Raw genomic sequence first — 24,578 nt, 5'->3', positions numbered from 1 at the left:
AGGGGACGGTGGAAAAAAATGCACCGCTGAAGGCAGAGTGGAAACTGACACCGGCTCCAAAATGGCTCAGAGTCCGCCCGCCCCCTCCCCCGCCCCCTGGTCACGTGCTCCCCTCATTCCTTAAGGGCGGCCAGGGAATTAGTGTCGGTGTAGTCGGGCCCGTGGCCGCCCCCTCCCCGCGGAGCGCGCCGCCCGGCCCCGGCCCCCTCCCCCTCGCTCTGCGCGACGGCCGCAGCTTCGAAGGCATTTCTCCACCACGTCACTCGCGCCTCCCAGCTCCGGACGCGGGCATCGCTCCCGCCCCGCACGCAGCCCAGCCCACCCCGCGCACCCACCCCCGTTATTTCTTTTTTCTGTCTTCGCCTCCGCCCGCGGCGCACCAGTCCACAGGCTCCAGCCGAGGAGAGGAGCGCGCCGGCCACCCCCCTCCCGGCCCAGCCGCCCCCGCGGGCTGCGGCCCAGGCTCCGGCGCCGCGGCGCGGAACCTGCGCCCGCGTTGGGCTCGCGGAAACAACAGCGCCTGCCCTCGTCTTCCCGCGGCCGCGCGGCCCCCTTCCCCTCCCGCCGGCGGCCGAGGCGGGGCGCGCTCGGGCAGCCGCTCGCTCCGGGCAGGGGCTCCGCGCGGGAGCCGGCCGGGCCGGGCTTCGGGAGCCCCGCGGGGGCAGTCCGGCTGCGGCGAGTCCCCGGCGCTGGTATCGGGACGGGCCAGCTCCCCTCGCGGGGTGACTGTACCGGCTCCCGGCTCCAAGCTGGAGTCTTCCACCGGGAGCTCGCCTCTTTTCCCACCGGGTTTAATTTTAATACAGGGGAAAGACAGTCGTTAAGAATTAACGCTAATTGTTCTGTCTTCAGAGTAATAACTGACACACAAACACATCCAAACAAACGCTCAGTTCTGGAGAGAACGAATTTATTCAGAATGTAAATACTGTCTACTTCCTTTTTTAAGACTTGAGAAATCAAAATGGATCAATGTACAGTTAATACTAACGATTCAAACACGTAGGCAGACTTTCCCTCTAAACTTTTTCGTAAGTAAAAAAGTGTCAAAACTGATGAGTGGCATAAATCCAAAAAATTTTTTTTCTATTTAAAACAGAGGACACAAACGACGGTTCGGCCGACGGGACGTCAAGGAGTGCTGGTCTTCCAGGCGCGGGCGGTCGCTAACTTCCCCAAGTTAAAATTGGGTTGCTCTTTCCAGGCTTTTCGAAGCATCTTTAAGTTTCCCCACTAAGTCCTAAAAGACGTATATAATGCTATGTTTTTTAAGATAAAACACGGGAAAGAAGTATCCAAGTTTGAGAAAGATTCAAGAAAAAAGTCGGGAGACACTTTATAAACAAGTTTAAAATTCACGAGGATGTTAACCTCTGACAGACCATCAAAAGAAGGTTTTCCTCTAAAATAGTTTATCTTCAAATCGGCTACTTGCCCTCAAATTTGAAATAATGATTTACAACCGAATCCTCTTAACAGGCAAGGCATAAATTAAATTTCTCAAGTTATCTAACAAAGATTATCCTGTATTCACATTTTCTGAAAGTTTAAAGTTGATTAATGGTTACATTTAAAAAAAAACTGCAGAAGATGCCTTTTGGAAAATTCAATTTCACTAAAATTTGAAGCAATGATCTTCATTTTTAAGTGGAAAGAAAGAAATTCGTTGTCATGTCCATTAATCAATGTAGTGAATTTCCCCAGCCTTACATTGGCAATATAAAATTTTAGAATTTTATGTATAGTTTCCCCTTTATAAAAAGTCTTTTAAAACCACAGTTTAAAAATCCTCTTTTGAAAGTTTAATTCAATTTCTGAAAACAATCCCTTTTCAAAGCCATGTTTATAATTTTGCTTTGTCCTATTGGATCAAACTCATCACAAATAGAAGGAATTTACACTCAACAATATACTCAAAAGTTTACTTTAACTGAAAGGAACAGCCAATATAGACCAATTCTCTATTAGTATCATCTTAATTCCAAAAGTGAAGTCTACGTTAAAAGATTGCTCTTGAAGTCCCCTTCCCATTAAATCCTTACCCAGTCTTCATTATCTACTGACAGATGATTAGATTTTTCTTTTGAACTTTCCAAAACATAATTCTCAAACATCTATAAAAAGATGGACATATTCACAGATCCTACTACTGTACCTGTAATTGTTCCATGTTGCAACTAAAGCTAATCTCTGGGTAGGATTGGGAATCAGTGTTCTAGAGAAGGAAAAAAATGCTGTTTAAATCAAGAAAATTAAAATTCCATTACACATTTAATTTTTAGACAGGGCTAATGTATAAATACCTCTACATTTAAGGTCACCAAATATGCAGGTCTGTACATCTTATGAAGTTGATTGGTCTAAAACAACACAACACATTTCAGTGTTCAACTCTGCTTTTTTAAGTTCCTAAACACCCTGAGGGAACAGTTAAACTTTACCTTTATCTGATATTCCAAACGCCAAGAAACATCAGTTATATGAGGGAGAGATCTGCCTATACTGAAAGATACAATGATAATTTTGTACATAATATCCACAAAAAACTTTCAGTATTTTTCTTTACTAAGAACGGTTTCTACCTTCCACCTCCCTCCCCCCCCACCCCCACAAAATTTGAATCCATTCTGAATTTAAAACATTGTTAAACTTCAAGTTTTGAATAGTAAAAGATCATTTTAAAAATTATCTCAATTATCTTCATCTTTTAAAAACATTAGCTTAACTTCAATTGTTTAACTTGCCCTTTGGCCCCTTTTCTTTTGGTCAAAATCCCTGTTTTTTTTTACCCTGTTTTGTTTCACACCAGCATTCTTCATTCATACCTGCAAGTGAAAAGTGGCTCAACTTGACACCTTACACAGTACCTACCTTCCCAGTAGGATTTCTAGGGAATCCTTATTATTCTGGAGGGTGGAAAAAAAGAAAAAGAAAACATCTTTGCAAACAGAATAGAAAAAAACAGTAATTGCTCATTTAAAAAAATTGAGGTAAATAACCTGATATTCTGTGCAAAACAGTTCTATTCGCTCTCTATCAAATTTACAGTCTTCTAGATAAGTGCTAAAGGAAAAAAGAAATCAAAGTTTAGTTCCCATTTTAAAACTAAAATTGTAATAATAAAGATATTATTTGATAATAAATGGAATTTAAGTAAATCCTATACCTTAGAGTTGATTTGTCAGCTCTTTGCTTTCCTGCTTCCAGTATGTAAGTTGCAGCTGCTGTATGACAATGTTTTAAAACCACTGGGTCGATATGTTTCAAGTCTGGGTGATCTAAAATAGATTGATTGCCAGTGATGCCTTTGATAAAATTTTTATGGTCATGTTTCTGCAAGGGATATTTTCATTTGGGTACCCCACCCCTCTAACAAGATAACAAAAAGAATTCCACTGTAAGGACTGGCAATTATAAGTAAATGAGATGAGCAAGAAGGTCAATGGCAAAACAATAAAGAGCACACATCAATAATTCTGGTATTTCCCGGTCTCAATTACCTTCTTTAATTTTGCCTTCATATTTTTAGTGTTCTTAAAAAAGCATTATAGTTCCAAAGAAAAAAATAACTATACAGTGGCCATTCCAACACTGGATGGAGCAAATTCAGAGGAAAATAAGGACATAAATATTTCACTTGGTGCAAATTTAAGAATGAATACATTCCCTCTGAAGATTAATTATAGTGTAAATGGCTCCATGGACAGTAACACATCAAGGGAGGCAAGGGCACGGGTTCAGAATATTAAACATAATTTTCAAAATGTTTTCAGGTTTTGAGAGCCATCCCTTTTTTGAGATTACCCAGGTGGTGGCTACTATTTTCGTTTACAGAACTTCCACTTTCATACCTTCTGTACGTGTTTAGTTCATGAAACTACAGAAAAAAAAACACACAAACATTTGAATTGTTGGGATATTTATATTTAAGAAAAGTACCTAGAAGCGACCTGTCTTAAAATATGTCTTCAATCCGTACAAACACCGCACTCCGCAATCGCTGGCTGCACCACCGAGAGTCGCCTCCTGGTAGCTGGTGCGGAACCAAACATTGTGCACCGCATCGTAACCTCTAGGTGTGCAGCCTGTGCAGAAGGTACCGAGCTGCGCGGCTGGAGGAATCCCAGGCGCCGGGGTATTCTCTAAGCTGGGAGATGTCAACACGATGGGACCTCGCCATTACTTTGGAAACAGAGCCTTTGAAACCGCTGCCAGTCTAGCACTGAAAGCTTGAATTGCCAGGGAGCTCGCCTGATGAAACCCAAGTGTCAAACAGCCTGCACCCCAGACCAGGCTGAGAACCTTAGGTGTTTAGGCCACAAACAAGACTTAAACACGGGTTTTACACAAGAACAAAGAGCCTGGGAGTGGAATCCGGCTCGGAACACACAGCTGGCTACGTGCAGGTGCCAACTGGGGACAGAGCAAGGCTAGGGTCCGCTCTGGGTCTTGGCGGAGCCGCCACCCCACACTCCGTCCGGAGCGAAGGGCAGAGCCCGGAGACTTCCTCTTCCCAGGGCTCCCCCTCTCGCTCGGTCTCGCACTCTCCTCCGAGCGCCCCTCCGCCCAGGCCGACCCAGCTCGGAGCCTAGCGGCTTACCTAACACGGCCTCGTCCGCCTGGGCGTCCAGCAGGCTCTGGAAAGCCGCCCGGAGGAGAAGCGTGAAGGCGTTGGAGTCAAAGGAGCCGGGATCGGCCAGCCTCTGGAAGCCCTTCTGCACAGACTCCGAGAGCTCCATTGTGAGCGCGCTGTGACCTTCGACACGCGCACCACGTGATACGCGCCGCGCGCTCAGCTGATGCGGCCGCGCGCGCACGCGGCCCCGGGCGGCGGCGCGGGCTGCGGGCCTCCCAGCGGCGGGCGTCCTCCGCTGGGCGCCTGGCCTTCGCCCCGGCCGCCGGCCTCCTACGCCCCGCGTCCCGCTGCCGCCGCCTCTGCCCTGCCCCGGCCGCCAGGGCTGCGGAGTCTGAGCGAGAGGGCGGCCCCGGGTGCTTTGTGGACGCCCTCGGCGCTCTCTTCCCCTCCGCGCTCACCTGGACAGTCCCCAGCTCCGCGGGGCTCCGCGGGGCTCCGCGGCCGCCTGCCCCGAAAGGCCCCCTTGGGAGGTGGGGGAAGGTGTCGGGGTCCCGCCCCACTTCCTTGAAAATACGCTTCCCCACTCTCGCTCGACGCGACAGCCTGCGGAAAGCGCCACTTTAAGGCAACTATTTTTTTTTGGGGGGGAGGGGGCGTTTCTTTTATTCAACAGCTTAACCCCCTAGCACTGCCCTTTTGTGCGACTTTTATGTAATTCTTGTGTATTTTTCCTTTTCCATTGTCATTTCTGGAATATGGCAATTGATTCCTTCCTGCGTGGGGTGAGAAAGTGTATACACATACAATACATATAGCGCGCGTGTGTACTCAATGTACTGAAATGATGGAATGGTTAATTATTCAAAAAGATATTTGACATAATTATTAAAATGTGGTATGTTCCGCTGCAAATAAATATCTTCCAAAAGTAAACATACAAAAAACATACAAATTTTGTGCTACTCTACTCAGTATCTATGGGTCCATTTTTAATTACTCAAAGAATCTTCACATGTTTATCTCAGAAAGTTATCTTAGTAAAATACAACTAGGAACGGCAAGAATTTTATTAAAAGTAAATTACTATTTTGGGTAACCATAACTTTAAAAATTCAAATATTGTATAAAGTTTAACTTCCTCGTTATATCTCTGTGAAGTTGGAGAATAAGAGTGATTCTTGTAAAAAAAAACAAACAAACCAAAAAAAAACAAACCAAGAAGCAAAGTAGATTATGCATTTTTGATGAAAAGAATTTAAAAAGAAGAGTCAAAATGCCCGTTTTTTACCAGTGGAGGTGAGGGATAAGGAACAAGAAAGGTGTTTTCGTCTTCAGGAGAGGTTATTTGACACAGACACAACGTGAAAGACGTTTCTGGGCATAATTTAGGTGCTTATTTGAAAAAAAAAGTTTCTAGTGAATACAGTCAACATTTGACCTTGCACCAATACGTAGAGAGCACCTGATACTCCAATAGGATGCAAGTGGAATAATTTGGCATCTGTAACAGACTGAGCACTCAGGTTTTCGAGGGCTTTGGAAGGCATATGGACTAGCTCTTCACTTCAGTGAGCCTATAGGAACAGGGAAGGATTTAAAAGAGTTTCCTTAGACTCTTTAGGAAACAAAAACCTATTAATCATCTTCATCTTTTCTTCCCATCTCTTATTGTCTGTTTAAACTCTTTGTTTCTCATCAGCAGTAAAATGTCAGTCGACAAATTTCCAGATATCTGATTTACATAGGGGGATATTTTACAGGGCAGAATTGTATAAATGTTAAACAATATAAACAATAGTCATTATATTTATTACACATATTTTTATGACCTTGCATAACATTGATTGTTAATACTCTAATAAAATTTGAGTTGATCATTGTAATCATACTCAATTTGGTATTGAATGCATTCATGCTGGAGCATAGATTTTAATATTTTAAATTTTTTAAAGAGTTGAAATACAATTAAATGGTTGTGAGTTTGTGGGCATAAAAGTTAGAAAATTCACAAGGATTGTTTTCCTAATAGCTGTTATGTTACTCTCTTGTGCATACCTAATTACTTTCTCTTACAGGGCATTTGTCTTCTGCCTGAATATATTCATGTGATAGGCCCAAGTGATGGGTACATTTCCAGTTCACACAAAAATTTTAACCATAATGTTTTCTGATGCTAGAAAAGCTTAATTTTTCTACGGTAGATAAATTTATTTCAACTTCCTTTGAAGGAGGCACAGGATTAAGTATTTGTTTCATTGCAAATAGAATGTGTGTGTGTTTTTCAAGTAAGCCATTGAAATACATTGAAGTATGATCATTAAAATGTCATGGTTACCCAGATTTCGACTCTCTTGGTTACAGCAACAAAATGAATGTTTTTTATATTGTTAGAAAAACTATGTACTAACACATGCTGAAAGTGTGAAGAAAAACTTTAAAATTTGTGCTTTGGTCACTAAACACCACATTGGAGCTTTCACTAGAATTTTAAAAAAATCTGTAGGCTAAAACTAATAGACTAACAAAGAACCTTTAAAAATAACAATTATGTATAGCTGAAAATAACAACATAGATATTTAAACATCCTCATGTTAATACTATATTTTTCCTTCTAAATTGCAAATATTAAGATAGACAATGATGATAAATTTGTTTTTCTTTTTGAGATTCTAGAAGTTATTCAAAGAATTATAAAGTATCATTTTAAACAGTGTTATAAAGTATTTTAAAATACAATGTATCCTTTCAACTGGTTAAATTTTTTTAATTTTTTTAGAAACCAATTTAATATTGGCTTCTGCACTGGGAGTACAATTATAGTGGTCTAGGGCGTTTATAGGATCTATGTGGTCAGCTTTTCCCAAAGGCCTCATTTGTATTTTTGTTAGTCTTATGAAGTAAAATATTTTCTAGTATTCTTTTAGATTGTGTAAGTACTTTTGCTTTTTTTTTTTTTTTTTAAGAAAGCTGAAGGAAAGTATTCCTTTAGATTGAAAAGTTCATTGAACATCCATGGGGAGAGGGGGGGAAAGCCAATATGCCTAAGGGCCTATGAGACATCCAGAAGTTTTAGCTGCATATAAACTCTTTGTTCTAGTGGGGTTCTATTTTATTTCTACCCGTGGGGTGGGTACCTGCTCATTTTCTAGAGAGAAGAAAGTTAAAAACAATGAGAAACCATCTTCCTTATGCCCCTCTTGTACTGAGTCTTGGATGGTTAGTGATCTTCAAGCCTTGAGATATATATATTAATGAAAATAAAATTTACTGTTTTAAAGTTATTTTAACCACAAATGGACAGTTGGGGGGAATACATAACTGAATTGTCCATGACATTTGAAAGTATAGATAAAAATTATTTCAGTGAAGTATATAACATCTATGCACATTCTTTTATTAAATATCTTAACTTAGTAAGGCTTGGAATCTGAATGGTCCAGTATTTGCACATTCATGATCACAGAGTTCAGTGGTTTCAAACTGAGTCTTATGTCCAATACGTTGTCAAACAGACCACACTGAGTATTAAGAGGGGACAACAAAGCTTTTATTTTCAAACTTAGTGACCCGGTGCATGGATTTGTGCACACTGAAAGGAAATTAATTAGAAGAAATATTTTAATATTGCTATTCACTCTTTATAATAGAAGTGTCAGAGATGAAAGAAAATTAGTAAAATGTATATGAAAATATATAAATTGATTAATAAATACTAGTAAACAATAACATGATATAACTACAACAAAGATATAAAAACAACAAGAACATGATATAAAAACAATGATAAATTGATTAAACTTATTCTAATATCTCCCTGTATACCTCATTAAGAGTAAAAACACTTTCAGAGTGCTTGACTAATTTCCTTTGTGATGAAGTACTTACAACTTTAATGTCACACGCTCTTCCAACTGGAGAAAAAGCAACAGATAACTGACCATGTCCGAAAATGTGTTCAGGCAGGAATATTCCTACTCTGTCTAGATTGGTGCCAGCAAGAGCTTTGTATGTATCGTGCATCTGCGAGTCAATGTTTATTTTTAAATTGCCAGTGTGCATCATATTTACTGGCCAGATGGTCAGACGGACATACGGTCGGTCACTTAGCCTTTTATACACACACACACACACACACACACACACACACACACACTGAGTGGCCAGATTATTATGACCACCTGACTTTTGTAGGCAAATTAGCTATAATTTCGCGCTGAAATTGCTAGAGGGCCAGACCATTATAAGTAGGGAAGCAGGTTGTTTACCACGACAGAAGTGATTTTTTTCTGAAGATATGGGTAAACAACGTGATTTAACAGCCTTTGAACATGGATGTGTGTGTGTGTGTGTGTGTGTGTGTGTGTGTGTGTGTATATATATAAAACATGTAATCCAATTCTTGATAATTTCTAAATGGTGATTGCCATAATAATTAGTATAGGCAAATAGAGCCTTTCCCCCCTCATATAATATAGCCTATCTTGTATATGTGGACTTTTAGATAAAACTCAAATTCATTTAAGTGGAATTAGTGTCTTAATATGTGAGAAAGTGAAATGCTAGTCACATTCAAGAAACAGGAACCAAGGAATGAAAATCAATGATACAATGTTATCTAAAACACTTAGCAAATTCATGCTTATGGGTTGTCATGAGTGTTTTGGATTTTCTACAAAAAAGTTCCATTCAAAACAATTAGACTACATAGTATAGTTGTTATTTCAATAATATTTTCGTAAGTTAATACCATTTTAAAAGTTCATTTTTAGATAATAAAGTTACTCAAATATAAAACTTTAAAATGTGATAAAGCAAAAAATAAAATTGAATATTTTAAGTCTAAGTTTTAACAGGTTAAATTATCCACACTACTAAGAAACTGAATTTCTTAAAAAGATAAGTCTCAAAGCATTTTTTTGAAGTTAGGAAATGTTAATTTTGTTAAACTTTGCAAACAAGAAATTCTATAGTCAAGATATTGTCAAAAAAGGAGAATACTTTTGAATTTGTAAAGTGAAATTTGGTAGTTATCATTGTCATGCCATGATTCTAATAGCTTATACTTGAGTCAGAATAAGATGACTCTATCATTAAAGGTATGTATATAAGAATCAAATTATAATTTTTAATATAAAATCTTTGTATCTAACCAGTCTATAGCTTTGAAAAGATTTTGTGCATATTAGAGAAGTCATATCTGTTGTTTAAGGCTTCTTTCAGGAAGTTTGATCCCTTATTTTGAAGTAAAGCAACTAATATTACATGGAAATATCTGAGTTGTATAGACTAAAATTGTGAAGTCTTTAGCTAAGAAGAAATGAAGAATTGGTTTTTCAAAGGAATGGACAACAAACAAATACAGTTTGGCAAGGGATGAAGGTAAATTTTAATTTAAAGGCTAGGAAATTAGAATAAAGAAAGTAATCATACTCCATATTACACTTAATGAAAAAAGAACAGATTGAATTATGTCTTAGATTTCTTTATGTAGGCAAATAAACTAATAACTTATCTTTAAATTAAGTAAATTATTTAAATGATTATAATTTACTTGTCTTTTGTATGAATTATAAAAAGCAAGTTTGCTCCTCAAAGCACATAATTCCTATCTACTTCACCAGTGATATGAAAATTAGGAGCTGACCAATCATCCAATAGATTCCATCAAATAGACTAAATAATAGGCACTGTTTCCACCTCAACAACATTTTTTCTCTCTAAGTTATAAAGATTACCACTTAAATTTCCTACATCATGGTCTGGTATCAGAATGATCCCTGTTAGCTACAAGAGAACAAAAGTGAAGAATGGACATGGTTGAAACAACCATGAATTCAACAAAGTAAATTCAACCATTTACTTTGATGAATATATCCAGTCAATTCTGCCATATGTCTACAGACTGTCCTTTAAATTATTAGCATGTTCTTTAAAAGAGAGAAAGATGAAATATTTTTAGAAAAAGAAAAGATAGGAAGGAAGGGAGGGAGGGAGGATAGTTTTTCCCTTCATCAGGAGAAATATCACAGAAAGCTTATTTACTGTTTGTTTTCTCTGACACATCTATTACAGCCAAATTCTCTTAGCTACAGTGAATTCAACTGAACCTCACAATAATGCTGGCAATGGACTGGAAGTTTCATCTGTCATGTCCAGAACCTAATGAAAAATTTGACCACCACTTATCAAATGAATCATTTCTGAATGGAAATTGTATACATAAGAATACATGATCTGAATTAAATACATTACCAACACTAAAAACACTATACCAAATGTGTTTCTATCTCATTTAAAGTAAACATTTAAAATTAATATTTTAAAAAGAGCTTACTTGGTAAAGGAAGGCCTAGGTAAAAGTGTTTTAATATTTTATAATATGCATGATATTTTAAATAATACTAACTAAGGATTTCACATTTTAATTGTGGTTATTTTGAATCTTATTTTTTAAGAAAACATATATATTTTATCTCATTTGTCAAAAGATGGATTTGAAATTATTTTATGCAAAATTCTAAAAATACTTTTGAAAAAAACTTGTAGAGTAATTGGATTCACTTATTTTTTTGCATAGATACAAAACCTATTCATATAATACCTTAGTTCATACATAACTGATTTGTACAGCATGATAAATGCTCAGGAAGTAATTGTATAGATTGTTGTGAAAATAGGCACCTATGAAACATGAAAACTTTCCATTCCCCTTGCCTTTCCCATCCCATAGGATCAGTTTTTTCTTCCTAAGCTTTTGATTGTTTTATTAAGGTTAAACATAAGTACAGTTCTAATTCTTTCAAGTATTATTTTCAAAATTACATTCCTTTATGTAAGCATTTTAATCTGTACTGTATGGAAAGGGATTGAGGAGTAAATTTTATAAAATGTTTTTAATGTCACAAAATACCAAGAAAATACAGATGGTTTCTGTCTTACAACGGTTTAACTTACAATTTTTCAGCTTTACAATAGTGCAAACGTAATATGCATTCAGTAGAGACTTACTCAAATTGAGAATTTTGATCTTTTCACTGGATGGCAATATGCCGATTGATACTCCCTTGTGACTCTGGGCATTATACTAGTAAAACAGGCTTTGTGATAGATGATTTTGTCCAACTATAGGCTAATGTAGGGGTTCTGAGCACATTTAAGGTAGGCTAGGCTAAGTAAGCTATGATGTTTGGTAGGCTAGGTGTATTAAATGCATTTTCAATTTACAATATCCTCTATTTATGATGCGTTAACTGGACACAACACCATTGTAAGTCGAGGAGCTTACAATCTGTAATGCCTAGCAACAAGGTGAAAGGGAGAATTGTGTTAACATGGTCAATTTAGTCCATGTAATTAGACACTGGGACCTAAGTTATTAGTATCTGGGTAATTACTTAATTTTCTTTTTATTTTGCTCTAAGGGAAATAGGCCTGGATCATTTGGAGCAATAATATTCTAAATCAAATTAAATGTTGGCAATTTTCATTTGACTTGCAGTGCTCTAAAATTATAGACCAAAAAAATGAGAAATTTGATAAAAAGTATAGATGGAAATATGTCAGTAAATGAGGCCTAGGAAAACTGAATATTTCATTTGTTTTTCTTAACATTTGAAGGTGACAGAAAATTTTAAATGAGGTCCACCTACAATGTATAAGTGAGTAGTTGTCAGAGGTTTAAGAAAACTTCTGTTTTTGTTAATATAGTAATTTAATTAAAATATTTGAGAATTGCCCTGCTGGTGTGGCTCAGAGATTGAACATCGACCTAAGAACCAGGAGATCACAGTTTAATTCCTGGTTGGGCACATGCCCAGGTTGCGGGCTTGATCCCCAATAGAGGGTGATCAGGAGGCAGCTGATCAATGATTCTCTCTCATCATTGAAGTTTCTGTCTTTCTCTCCCTCTCTCTTCTCTGAAATCAATAAAAATATATTTTAAAAAATTGTCGAGAATTGAAATGTTTTATAAGACCAATGGTATCAGTAAAGAGACATATTTTGTTTTATAAATTTCTATAAACATGCATCCTTTTTAAAAGAACTCTTTCAACAGCATATATTGGAAATTTTGATTTTACATTTGCAAATTATAATATATAGAAGGAAAACAATATTCTACTATATATATTGTAGATTTGAAGGTTGCCTTAAATTACTTTTGTAATAAGGTGGACATAAATAAAAATCTTAAATACAGATGTTTGTGAGCTATTTTAACCAATAATTAAAGTATTTTTAGAAAACTAAAGCATTTCAAACTCATACTTTTAAATTAATTTTAATTTTTTTTGCTTTTATTCAGTTTCTAAAAGTTACTATGATAATATTTGTCTGTTTGTAGAGACAATGACATTCTATGATGACTAATGTTCAAGTTGAGTCATAATGATAGCCTGTTATATTAAAATCAAGAGTGACTGCAGGAAAGTAGTCATTTTGCAAGCAAACATCCTTCACATTATCGGGGGGAGGGAATGGGGTAAGCATACATCACAAAGTAACAGACTTAAATCTTTAACAAAGCCTTAAGTATCTGTCCATTGACATAAATGGCATAAAGACTATTCATGTTTGCCTTAAGTTTTTTTCTCTTTAGTTAGATTTGAACATATTCAACATGATTCCTAAGATGGTTTGAAAAAACAACACTTTAGCCTGGCTAGTGTGGCTCAGTGGTTGAGCGTCTACCTATGAACCAGCAGATCACTGTTCAATTCCAGGTCAGGGCACATGCCTGGTTGCAGGCTCCATTCCCGGAAGGGGGCATGTAGGAGGCAGCTGATCAATAATTCTCTTATCAATGTTTCTATTTCCTTCTCCCTTCCTCTCTGAAATCAATAAAAATATACTTTAAAAAAAACTTTACATTGAAATGTCATCAGAATTTCAGGCATAGTTTTATATTATGCAGAAATTTTAAATTATTATTCCAGCTAAATAACAGAATAGTAGATAATGCTACTTTGTGTATTGGAATAATATTGCACCATTTTTTAATGAAAATAGTTGTTGCTCTTTTTTTCCTTTAAGACAATCTGAATAATTATTTTGGAAATATGAGTTTAAATGACAAAGGATTAGAGTTTATCCTTAGTTTCAAGTGGAATATTAATCTTTTGAATAACATTTGATTAGGATAACAAGATTTATTGACAAGAAATATAAAAATACTTTGGAGTGGATTTATCCAGATATGCATTCTATTGTTTTTAATAAGGAGATTTTTATAACTGCTTAAAAAGTTTATTTTATCTTAATAGCTGTAAGAATCACTATAAAGTTATATAAATAAGTTAGAATGCCTTCTTAAAGTATTTTAAAGTTCATGGGACTTAAACCTTTATGATTGTTACTTCTTTACTTTGCTTTGCATTTATGAAAAGTCCTTTTATTAAACAATTACCTGGTACGTAATAGTCAAGAATGTTAGCTGAATGAAAGATAATAGAGCATGGAGGCAGAGCAAGTGGAGCTCACAGCCTTGTTTCACCTACTTCCAGTTCCATGAGCTTGGGCTTATTTTCTCTAGGTCTCGTTTTCCTCAAATGTACAGTGGAAATAATAATGACAACTTTTTCATATGTCTCTTGAAAAGCATTGAGAGCCAAGCCTTAGCATGTGCTCCATGCATGCAATTATAACCAAATAGTGCAATTCTGTAATTGCAATTTTGTTGTTACTGTCATATGGTTTTTCATTCAGATTTACAGCTGTTGTGCACATGATGTAACCATTTGAGGACAGGCACATAAGCTCTACTTAGAAAATGAAATAAAAAGCTTCTGAGCTGCCTAGCACTTCTTTACTTTCAGGGACTCTAAAGTGACTCTGATAAAGAGAGCTCTTTTAATAGCAACAGTCCTAAGAGGCCCTCAAAGACCTTGATGTCAATCATTATCTTGATCCCCCAGGAATCTCAGAATCCAGGCCAGTGTCCATTATGGTCGCCTACCTTCAACACCTCCCTCTTCAGTAGGCCTAGTGGGGCAATTTCCTCTCTTCCTCCTCCATCTAACTCTAGTTTTTCTTGAATCCTTTCTTATGGTTAGCAGCTCTTTAGAAAGTCTCTGGAAGCAAAATCAAGATGCCTTCACCTTCTCCTCTGGAACATTTTGTTTAATTTTAGGGAGTTATTGTCTCATACACTAATTAGAGTGACCCATACTTATGGGCCTTTTGATTCTGCTTGGAACATCTACAAAGAGCCACATGCTTTATAAATCATTGGGAAGATTTAAGCAAATTTAAAACAAGAAAAAAAAAAAAGAATTCTTACCTACCATGGGATGGAGACACACAGTTCAGAATGTGAAAGTGTAAACTCTCCAACTCCAAAATATTGAACAATTCAATGAGTTTTGGCAAATGTATGCAGTCATGTAACCACACCACACAGAAGATATAGAACATTGCAATAGTCCAACAATTTTCCTTGTTTCCCTGTGCAATCATTATACTTGCCAAACTCCTGATTCCAGGCAACCACTGATATACTTTGTCTTACTATAGTTTTTTCTTTTCTGGAATGTCATACAAATAGAATCATTTGGTTTGTAGGTGTGTTTTTTGTTTGTTTGTTTTTATTTTTTATTTTATTTATTTTTTTAATATATTTTATTGATTTTTTTACAGAGAGGAAGGGAGAGGAATAGAGAGTTAGAAACATCGATGAGAGAGAAACATCGATCAGCTGCCTCCTGCACATCTCCCAGTGGGGATGTGCCTGCAACCCAGGCACATGTCCTTGACCGGAATCGAACCTGGGACCTTTCAGTCCGCAGGCCGACGCTCCATCCACTGAACCAAACCGGTTTCGGCTGTTTGTTTGTTTTTAATGTTTTTATTGATTTCAGAGAGAGGAAGGGGGAGAGGAATAGGAACATCAATGATGAGAGAGAATTATTATTTGCTATCTTCTGCATGCAACCTGGACATATGCCTTGACTGGGAATTGAACTGTGACCTCCTGGTTTATGGGTCAACACTCAACCGCTGAGCAACATGGGCTGGGCAGTTTGTAGTTTTTGAGATGCACCTTTGTTGATGTGTGCATTAGTAGTTCATTCCTTCCTATTGCCAAGTAGTTTACCATTGTATGGATCATACCACAGTTTGTTTATCCATTCATCATTGAAGGACATTTAAATTGCAGTTTTTGAAGATTATGAATAAAACCTCTATAAAGATTTGCATGCTGATTTTGTGTGGACATATGCTTTCATTTCTCTTGAATAAGTATCAAGGTGTGGAATTGCTGGGTTATATGATATGTGTATATTTAACTTTATAAGAATCTGCCAAACTGTTCTCCATAGTAGCTAAATTAATATTGCCTTTCCATATCAGCATTGTACAGGAGTCTCAGTTGCCTCATGTTCTCCTCTTATGTGGTAAATATCAGGTATTTTAGACTTTTTAACAGGTGTGTAGTGGTATGTTATTGTGGTTTTAATTTGCACTTCCCTAATGACTAATGATGTGAAACATCTTTTCATGTGCCTATTTGCCATACTTACTGGTACATCTATTTTTATTAGTAAAGTGTGCATGCAAAACTTTGGCACATTGTTATAGGGTTTTCTTATTATTGAGTTTTGATAGTTCTTCACATGTTTTGGATACATGTCCTTTATCAAATGCATTTTTTACAAAGATTTCTGTGGCTATTTTGTAGATTGTTCTGAGAGTATCTTTCAAAAAGCAGAAGTTTTAAATGTTTATTAAGTCCACTTTTTTCTTTTATGGAATGTGCTTTTGGTGTTATGTACAAGAAATAATTTCTTAACCAAGGTCACAAAAATTTTTACCTATGTTTTCTTCTAGGAATTTTACAGTTTCAGATTTTATATTAAGTTTCGTGTTCCATTTGAGCCAATTTTTATATATTGCATGATATATAAATTAAGTTAGGATTTTTTGCATATGGATATTCAATCATTTGGCCCTATTTGTTGAAAAATTATCCTGTCTCAATTGAATTGCCTGTTAAATGGTGTTAAAATCAATTGACTGTATACTGGCTAGTGTGGCCCAGTTGGTTGGAGCATTATGCCATATACTGAAAGGTTACAGTTTCGATTCTCAGACAGAGCACATACCTAGTTTGTGGGCTGGGGTGTGTATGGGAAACCAATCAATGTTTCTCTCTTTTCCCCTTCCCCTCTCTCTAAAATCAATAAACATCCTTGGGTGAGGATTTAAAAGAAAAAAAAAACTCAATTGACTGTATGTGGGTCTATTTCTGGATTTTCTTTATTTTAATTGAAGTTATTGGAATGGCATTGATTAATAAAATTATATCATTTTCAAGTGTATAATGCTATAATACATCATCTGTATATTATATTGTGTGTTCACACAAAGTCAAGTCTTCTTCCATCACCATTTATACTCCTTTACCCTCTTCTGCCTACCCCACTCCCCTCCATCTGCTTATACCTATACTATTGTATGTGTCTATGAGGGTTTGTTTTGTGTTTGTTTTGCTTAATCTCTTCACCTTTTTTTTAAATCCAGCCCCCAATTCCCTCACCTCTGACAGCTGTTAGTCTGTTCTCTATGAGTCTGTTTCTATTTTGGTTGTCATTTTATTTTGTTCATAAGATTCCACATATAAGTGAAATCATATGATAATTTTCTTTCTCTGATTTGCTTATTTCACTTAGCATATCTTCAGGTCCATCCATGTTGTCACAAAGGGAAACATTTCCTCCACTTTTATGGCCGAGTAGTATTGCAATGTGTAAGTGTACCACAGCTTCTTTACTTACTCACCTACTGTCAGGCTTTGGACTGCTTCCAAATCTTAGCTATTGTAAATAACACTGCAATGAACATAGGGGTGCATATATGCTTTTGAATTAGTGTTTTGGGTTTTGTCAGATATATTCCCAGAAGTAGAATCGCTGGGTCTTAAGGTAATTCCATTTTAAACTTTTTGAGGAACCTACACTGTTTCCAGTAGTGGTTACACCAATTTGCATTCCCACCAACAGTGCATAAGAGTTCCTTTTTTTCCACATTCTTGCTGACACTTGTTGTTTGTTGATTTGTTGATGTTAGCTGTTATGACAGGTATGAAGTGGTATTTCATTGTGGTTTTAATTTGCATTTCTCTGATGATTACTGACATTGAACATCTTTTCATATGTCTGTTAGTCATCTGTGTGTCCTCTTTGGAAAAGTGTCTATTCAGGTCCTTTGCTCATTTTTTAATTGGATTGTTTGGTTTTTTGGTGTTAAGTTGTATGAGTTCTTCATACATTTTGGATATTAACCCCTGTGGAGAGCCGGCACGGCCATGGCATACTCAGCCCCAGGGCACCTTATGTGCCACGCCAGCTCAGCCTGGTTCAGTGACACTGAGGGGGGGGGGGGGGGGAGGGAGGTGATGAAAGGATTGAGAAAAGACAGACAAGAGAATGAAAGCTGGGTCTCGGTGGGATGCTGCCTCCCTGATGAGGAGACAACGCCAGCGCCCACAAGCCGTGTCTTTATTTTATAGCAGATGCCACGAGGCAAAGTAGGGGCGTGATCACGTTGTTTACAGCATTCTCGTGAGTTTCAACCTCACTTAACTACATGCACCCGAACTCTATCACAAGGCACGTGGGGCCACGTGTTCGGACCACAGGCTCCAGCTTACAGCTATAGCTGTTGGCTATAATTGTGCTGGGAAGGCTCTGTCCTCCAGCTGGGACTTGCACGTGGCAATGAGAGAACCCTGTCCTTTCATTAGTCCGAAGCTTGAACCTGGCCAAAACACCGTAACCGCGTCCCACAAACCCCTTATCAGATGTATCATTGGCAATTATGTTCTCCTGTTCAGTGGATCCTTTTTTCATTTTGTTGATGGTTTCCTTTGCTGTGCAACAACTTTTTAGTTTGATATAGGCCTATTTCTTTATTTTCTCTTTTTTTTCCCTTTGCCCAAGGAGAAGCATTTAAAAAAAATATTACTACAAAAAATGTCCGAGAGCCCTGGGTGGGTAGCTCAGTTGGTTAGAGCATCATCCTGATACACCAAGGTTGCGGGTTCAGATCTCTGGTCAGGGTACATACAAAAATCAACCAATAAATGCATAAATAAGTGGAACAACAAATTGGTGTTTTTTTCTCTCCCTTCCTCTCTCTCTCTCTCTCTCTCTCTCTCTAAATTAATTTAAAAATTTAAAATATTTTTAAATGTCCAAGATATTACTGTCTATGTTTTCTTCTAGGATTTTCATGGTTTTTGAGCCATACATTTAAGTCTTTAATCCATTTTGAGTTTATTCTTGCGTATGGTGTAAGATGGTCTAGTTTTTTTGTTGTTTTTTTTTTTGCATCTATCTGTCCAATTTTCCAATACCATTTATTGAAGAGATTGTCTTTACTCCATTAATTGACAAGAAGGTTTTGGATTTATTTCTGGACTAGCTATTCTGTTCCATTGATCTATATGTTTGTTTTTGTGCCAGTACCACGCTATTTTGATTAGTATGGCATTGTAGTATAGTTTGATACCAAGTATCATGATACTTCAACTTTGTTCTTCTTTTTCAAGATTGCTGTGGCTACTCAGGATTTCTTTGTGGTTCCATATATATTTTTGAAACATTGTTCTACTCCTATGAAATACACCATTGGTATCTTGATAGGAATTGCATGAAACTATAGATTACTTTGGGTAGTATGGACATTTTAATGATGTTATTTCTCCCTATCATGCTTGGTGTCAACTGTTAGGTTGGCTAACTGCGGGAATCAACTCCAATTACTGTGTACGAATTGCTGTGCAGGCACTGACCACATGAAGCGGAATTCACCTCAGCAGGGTCTGCTGCTGGCCAAGATATCTCTTTGAATAACTGCTTGTGAAGCTATTTGGATACTGTTCTGATGTTGTCTGAAGCTGGCGTGTCTGTTCTGGGACCTCTTGGGAGGCTCTCTGGTGCAGGTCAATGTCAGATGCTTCCTCTGACTGGCCCTGGCAACCTGTTTGGAGCTACTAAGCAATCTTGCTATTTGTGGCTGCCTGTACTAGGCCTGGGTGTGCATGGGAAGGACAAAGATGTGCACCAAGGCTGGCTTTTACCAGCTCTGAGCCCAGAGCAGACCAGCAAAAGGCTTAAGGCACCCCAAGACCTTCCTCCGTCTGCTGGCTGCCTGATAGACTCAGTCACTGAAAGAGTGTCTGTCCTTACTAAAGTTGCTTGAGGTAGGTTCTCAATGAGTCACCAGGTAGGGGCATGTGGTGTTCACCAGATTGATACAGGTTCAAACTTGTTGCCAATGCTGGGTCTGAAGCCATTCATCAAATATTCCAGGATATAACAAGTATAGCTGCCCCTCACCAGGTACCGCAAACAGCTGGGTTTGGGTGGGGTCTCAAGGAGTCATCAGGGTGAGGCCAACAAAGTTTATCAGGCCCAAACAGACCAAGATTTGGCCATGTGAAAGCTCTGTACCACCGGTCAAGTTTGAGGGCAAAATGGCTCCCATCTTAGGGCCACACAACTCAGTCTGTCCCAGATTCTGCTGGAGCTGGAGCTCCACACAGTGGGGCCACTAGAAGTCAGGAGGGTGGGGACAGCAGATCTCCCCTGATGGGGAGATAGCAGGCAGGCTTAGAGGCATATGGGAGTAGTGGCCCTGGCCCCAGAGCCACACAACTCAGTCTGTCTCAGATCCCAGACCTTCTGGGGAGCCCAGGCTCATCAGGGTGGGGCCTCTGGGAGCCCAAATGGTGGGGCTAGGGGACCTCCTGTGAGGGAGAGGTGCAATCAGGTTCATGGGAAAGTGGGGGAAAAGCCCCCACCCCAAAGCCACACAACTCAGTCACTGACAGCCCCTGAATCTGCTGGACCTCTACAGGCCTGCTCAGGCAGCTGACTCTTCAGCAAAACATGAGCTCCACGGGATGTGGTGACAGGGAGCCCAGAGGGTGGAGCTATTGCATTCCCCCAAGACAAAGCTGTAAGGAGGGGTTTGCTCCACCCAACAAAGATGGCATCTGCAGTGTGGGAAATAAACTCAGCACAGTGATCCTTAGGCTGTCTCTTCAGCTCTCTTCCCAGACTTACAAACCCCAGTCTCTACTCACATGACTCTAGTGCCAGCTGCCCTCCCTCAGCTGGAGCCCAGGGTGAGTGGCTACAGATGAGATTTTGTGCATTGGCCCTGTAAGAGGGTGCCTGGGTCTCTGGCAGACTCCGGTTTCTCCCTGGCAGACAGAATCCCCACTAATTTTCATAGCCAGATGTTATATGGGCACCTCATAGCTCTCCTACCACATCTTCTCCCACAATTGTGTGAGGTCAAATCCCTATAATGAATTTCTTATTCCACATCATTCCTAGTGGTTTTGTTTCCCTGATTGAACTATTAACTGACACATATAGCAAGCAAATTGCTGAGTCACTTCTCAAGCCCAGATCTGTCTGGCTTCTAGGCTCATATCAGTCTTCCTCTCAACTAAAAAAACCCAAACACAATTAACATTTTTATTTGGATGACACTCATTATCAAGTTTGGCTTATTGTTATAGATGGTATGATTGCTTAGTGGTTATCTTCCTAAAATAGGCTGGTTTCATAGAAATTTGAACCTATTCTGTTTCCTAATACATAAAGTTCTTCAAGGACAAATCAAAATTTTCTAATATATTTTCCCAAAGTTTCTACTACAGTATTGTGTGAATTGTTGGTACTCAATAAATGTTTGTGACTTTTAATATGAGTATCGTAGTTCCTCAGAAAATATGTAAAATAGTCCCACATCAGAATATAAACTTATATTTGGGGAAAGTAGGTATAATAATATGTGGAAGAAATGTTAAATTAGGATGTGTAGAAAGATGAACATTATTAAATAGGAATTGGACTGCTACTCAAAAGGTTGGAATGTTTTTGTTATAAGCTGAGGCTAAGCTTCAGAATGAAATGCAGAAAGAATCCTGTCCATCTTGAACACTGTGAGCTCATTGTAGAGATTGTTGTTACATGCTACTGAAAAGATACCTGTCCCATTACAAATAGAGTAGTGCATCTATCCATTATCTTAGTCCTTAGAAACATACTCTGACTGATGTATTCAGAAAAAAAAAGATTTTTTAAAGGATAATAGGTGCTTTTAGAATCTCTGGGAGGTTCAGAAAATGAAGCTTTTGGTTCGTGAAACCAGCTCTCTGGAGAAAAAAAATTCTTAATTTCTGTAATGTCTAATGATTATAGACATGACACACTTTTAAGTTTAATCTGTATTATTAACATGTTCCCATCACTTTACCTTTAGATAATCAACAAAATGATAAAGTAAGCCCTGCTTTGTGGTGTTTGCCAAGTTCTGTGGTATAAATACTCCCAATACGGCTGTTATCAAGCTCTCAATGTGATGTCACAATATGGAATTGGGAAAAGATATATACCATACAGATACAATAGATTTAAATAACCTTAAGTCCATAGATAACAGTAAAATAATTGGGAAATGATGAGTGTTATCTATGATTTATATATAATTTACTTAAATGTACGTGTATATAATTTAATGTTTAGAATATGACTGGCTCACAAAATTCCTGAAAATTTAGCAATTACCTTTTACAAGTTGGTACTGCTGGCTCTATCTAGTACACCCATGCTTTGAAGACACCCAGCTAGGAAACAGCACACCTTATCACCCACAGCACTGCTTCATGGAAGATAGCACTACACACGAATGAGTGAATAGCATGCAAGATTCCTGGGCACAGACCTGGAATTAGCTGGGCATAGGAGGGTACTGCTAGAACTATTGCTCCTTGTTGGTTCAGGAAATGGCCACAGTTGGCATCTGTCACCAGAGCACATGACCCTTGTGTTTTTGTGTTGCTAGCTTCCAAGACCTTGAATTGGTAGATATATCTGATTGACAGCTCTCACATAGGTGCAAGAAATCTGAAAAACAAGTATTTTACATTTTCAGCTTAGTAGGCAGCAGTGAGGGGTTTTCTCAAAATAAAGTTCAGCTATTGGAGGGCAAAAAGATAACAAGTGTCTACCCAGTCCTATATATCACCCCTTCAATTGCTTCATATCAGCATACAATCTTCTCCCATGACTTAAACTTCCAAAAATGGAAAAGAGAGAGAGAGAGAGAGAGAGAGAGAGAGAGAGGAAGGAAGGGAAGGAGGGACAAAAGGAGGAAAGAAGGAAGGAAGGAAGGAATGAAGGAAGGAAGGAAGGAAGGAAGGAAGGAAGGAAGGAAGGAAGGAAGGAAGGAAGGAAGAAAAGAAGGAAGGAAGGAAGGAAGGAAGAAAAGAAGGAAGGGGAAAAGAAGGACGGAGAAAGAGGAGAAGAATCTTGGGAAGAAAATAATGATTCTAACACAATGAGTAACCTCCCCAGTTCAATTGAAAATGTGTTCACCTTCTTTCTCAAAGTCAACCCAAAGTCTCATTAGTAAATGCATTTAGTTCCAAGTCCAGATTTCAGGATGATGTGCTTTCTGCTTCCAGGTTTATCACTAACACCTCTCAATAGTCTGTTACCTGTAGACTAAGTTGTAAAGTTAATTACTATATTAATTTAGGGCCTATATAAAGTAATGGGGGAAAGGCTTTGGGAGAAAATACAACTTAGTTAAAATTTATAGATATATACCTGACTTAGGAAAGAAGGCAATAGCTTTCACTTATTAATCAACAGGCCAGAGTAGATGTTATGATTTTCCTTCTCTACCATATGTTCCATATTCCCTTTACCTTTAGCTGGTTGGGATTCTGAAACCCAAGGATAACTCAAACTAACATTCCTGAAAGAGCTGATGGTCCTGCATATATAGGGGTTTTTATAATTTTCATCATTGCTAAGGTAGTATTAGGAGGTGACCTGATGTATTGTCAAGAATCAGTGCATACTATTTCCTTACCCTTTACCTGGTGGCAATCTTATTTCCCCTTAGTTGTCAGGAGTATACACCCAGAAGAAAATTTATACTTTCTTGAACTGCTATTCACTGGCATGTGAAGCCTGAATCAGCCATGTAACATACTCATCTTATAATTCAAGGGAACCAAAGGTTTGCCTTTGACGGAAGCATTTTGCCCCTGGGTACTAAGAACTCTATGCCAGGGTCCAGTATCATTGGATAAGAAGCAACATTATGCAGGATCATTAGGGATAATAGTAGAAGGTTTCACTCTTACTTCTACCTCTTGGTCCCCAAATACATCTATTGTAACCGTGGGAGAATTGGTTGCTAGTTAAGAACATTTGTGTCATCCCATCAGAGAGCACACCATGGATATACATCATTGTCGTCAACAGTCTATTCCTCCATGCTATCAGGCTAGCTTCTTCTGAGTAATGTATACATGATAAGCGAATCCTATGAATATAAGATCACTACTTTGCTTCTTCTCCTAAAAGAAAATTTAATTTTTGAGAATATACTCTTTTAAAGACATTTATCAGCTTCACTGACTATACAAGTGACTTAAACAGAGATGTGAAAGAAATCATTGTTCTTTCATGTTAGGTTTTTTATGATGATCCTTATTTCTTTGATCCCTCAGGAATGGGGTTTTGCTTCTTGGTGACTTCTTAATATACAGTTGTACACAGAGGGCATTCCAAGGGCTCAGAATGTGGCTCTTCCTACCATAAAAGCTCTGTTCTTGCTATGATAAAGGAATCATTATGGAGATACTTCTTGATTTTGAGTTCATCTATTCCTTTATGTTCTTTGCAACAGAGGAACAAAACACAATGTGGGCTCAGGGTCCTACCAGCCTTTGTGAAAAAAACTCAGGTCATAACTTTATTTCTCACTTTTATTTATTCAATAAGTACTTATTAAGTATCAAATATATGCAAGGCTTGGTTTACAGCAAGGAATAAAACAGATAAAACTACCCTCATAAAGCTATTATTCTAACAAAAGGAAACAAATAACCAACTAAATTTGTAAATAATATAGTATAACACAATCTATACAGCAAAAAATAAGTCAAGGAAGGAGGATAGGGAGTTCTAG

General features: G+C 38.0%; 1 protein-coding gene across 2 annotated transcripts; it reads right to left on the bottom strand.

Moving 5' to 3' along the window:
• Positions 1-893: 893 nt before the first annotated feature.
• COMMD3 (COMM domain containing 3) lies at positions 894-4,764 on the bottom strand. 2 transcript variants are annotated; one of them, XM_070432792.1, is made up of 8 exons: positions 4,601-4,764; positions 3,167-3,278; positions 3,000-3,063; positions 2,872-2,906; positions 2,442-2,502; positions 2,304-2,360; positions 2,156-2,215; positions 894-1,259 (listed from the first exon to the last, which is right to left on the bottom strand). In XM_070432792.1, the coding sequence occupies exons 1-8, from the start codon at positions 4,737-4,739 to the stop codon at positions 1,221-1,223; spliced, it is 567 nt and encodes a 188-aa protein (XP_070288893.1). In that variant the 5' UTR covers positions 4,740-4,764; the 3' UTR covers positions 894-1,220. The 2 variants fall into 2 exon arrangements, with proteins under 2 accessions (XP_070288893.1, XP_070288886.1); XM_070432785.1 differs by having other exon boundaries at positions 894-1,240; positions 4,601-4,762.
• Positions 4,765-24,578: the final 19,814 nt, after the last annotated feature.

The sequence above is a fragment of the Myotis yumanensis genome, unplaced genomic scaffold (assembly GCF_028538775.1).
Source record: "Myotis yumanensis isolate MYYU_CA2020_CCGP unplaced genomic scaffold, mMyoYum1.0.hap1 SCAF_1, whole genome shotgun sequence".
NCBI classification, from domain to species: domain Eukaryota; kingdom Metazoa; phylum Chordata; class Mammalia; order Chiroptera; family Vespertilionidae; genus Myotis; species Myotis yumanensis.
Note: the sequence above shows the minus strand (reverse complement) of the source record. Positions and strands in the feature narration are given on the sequence as shown.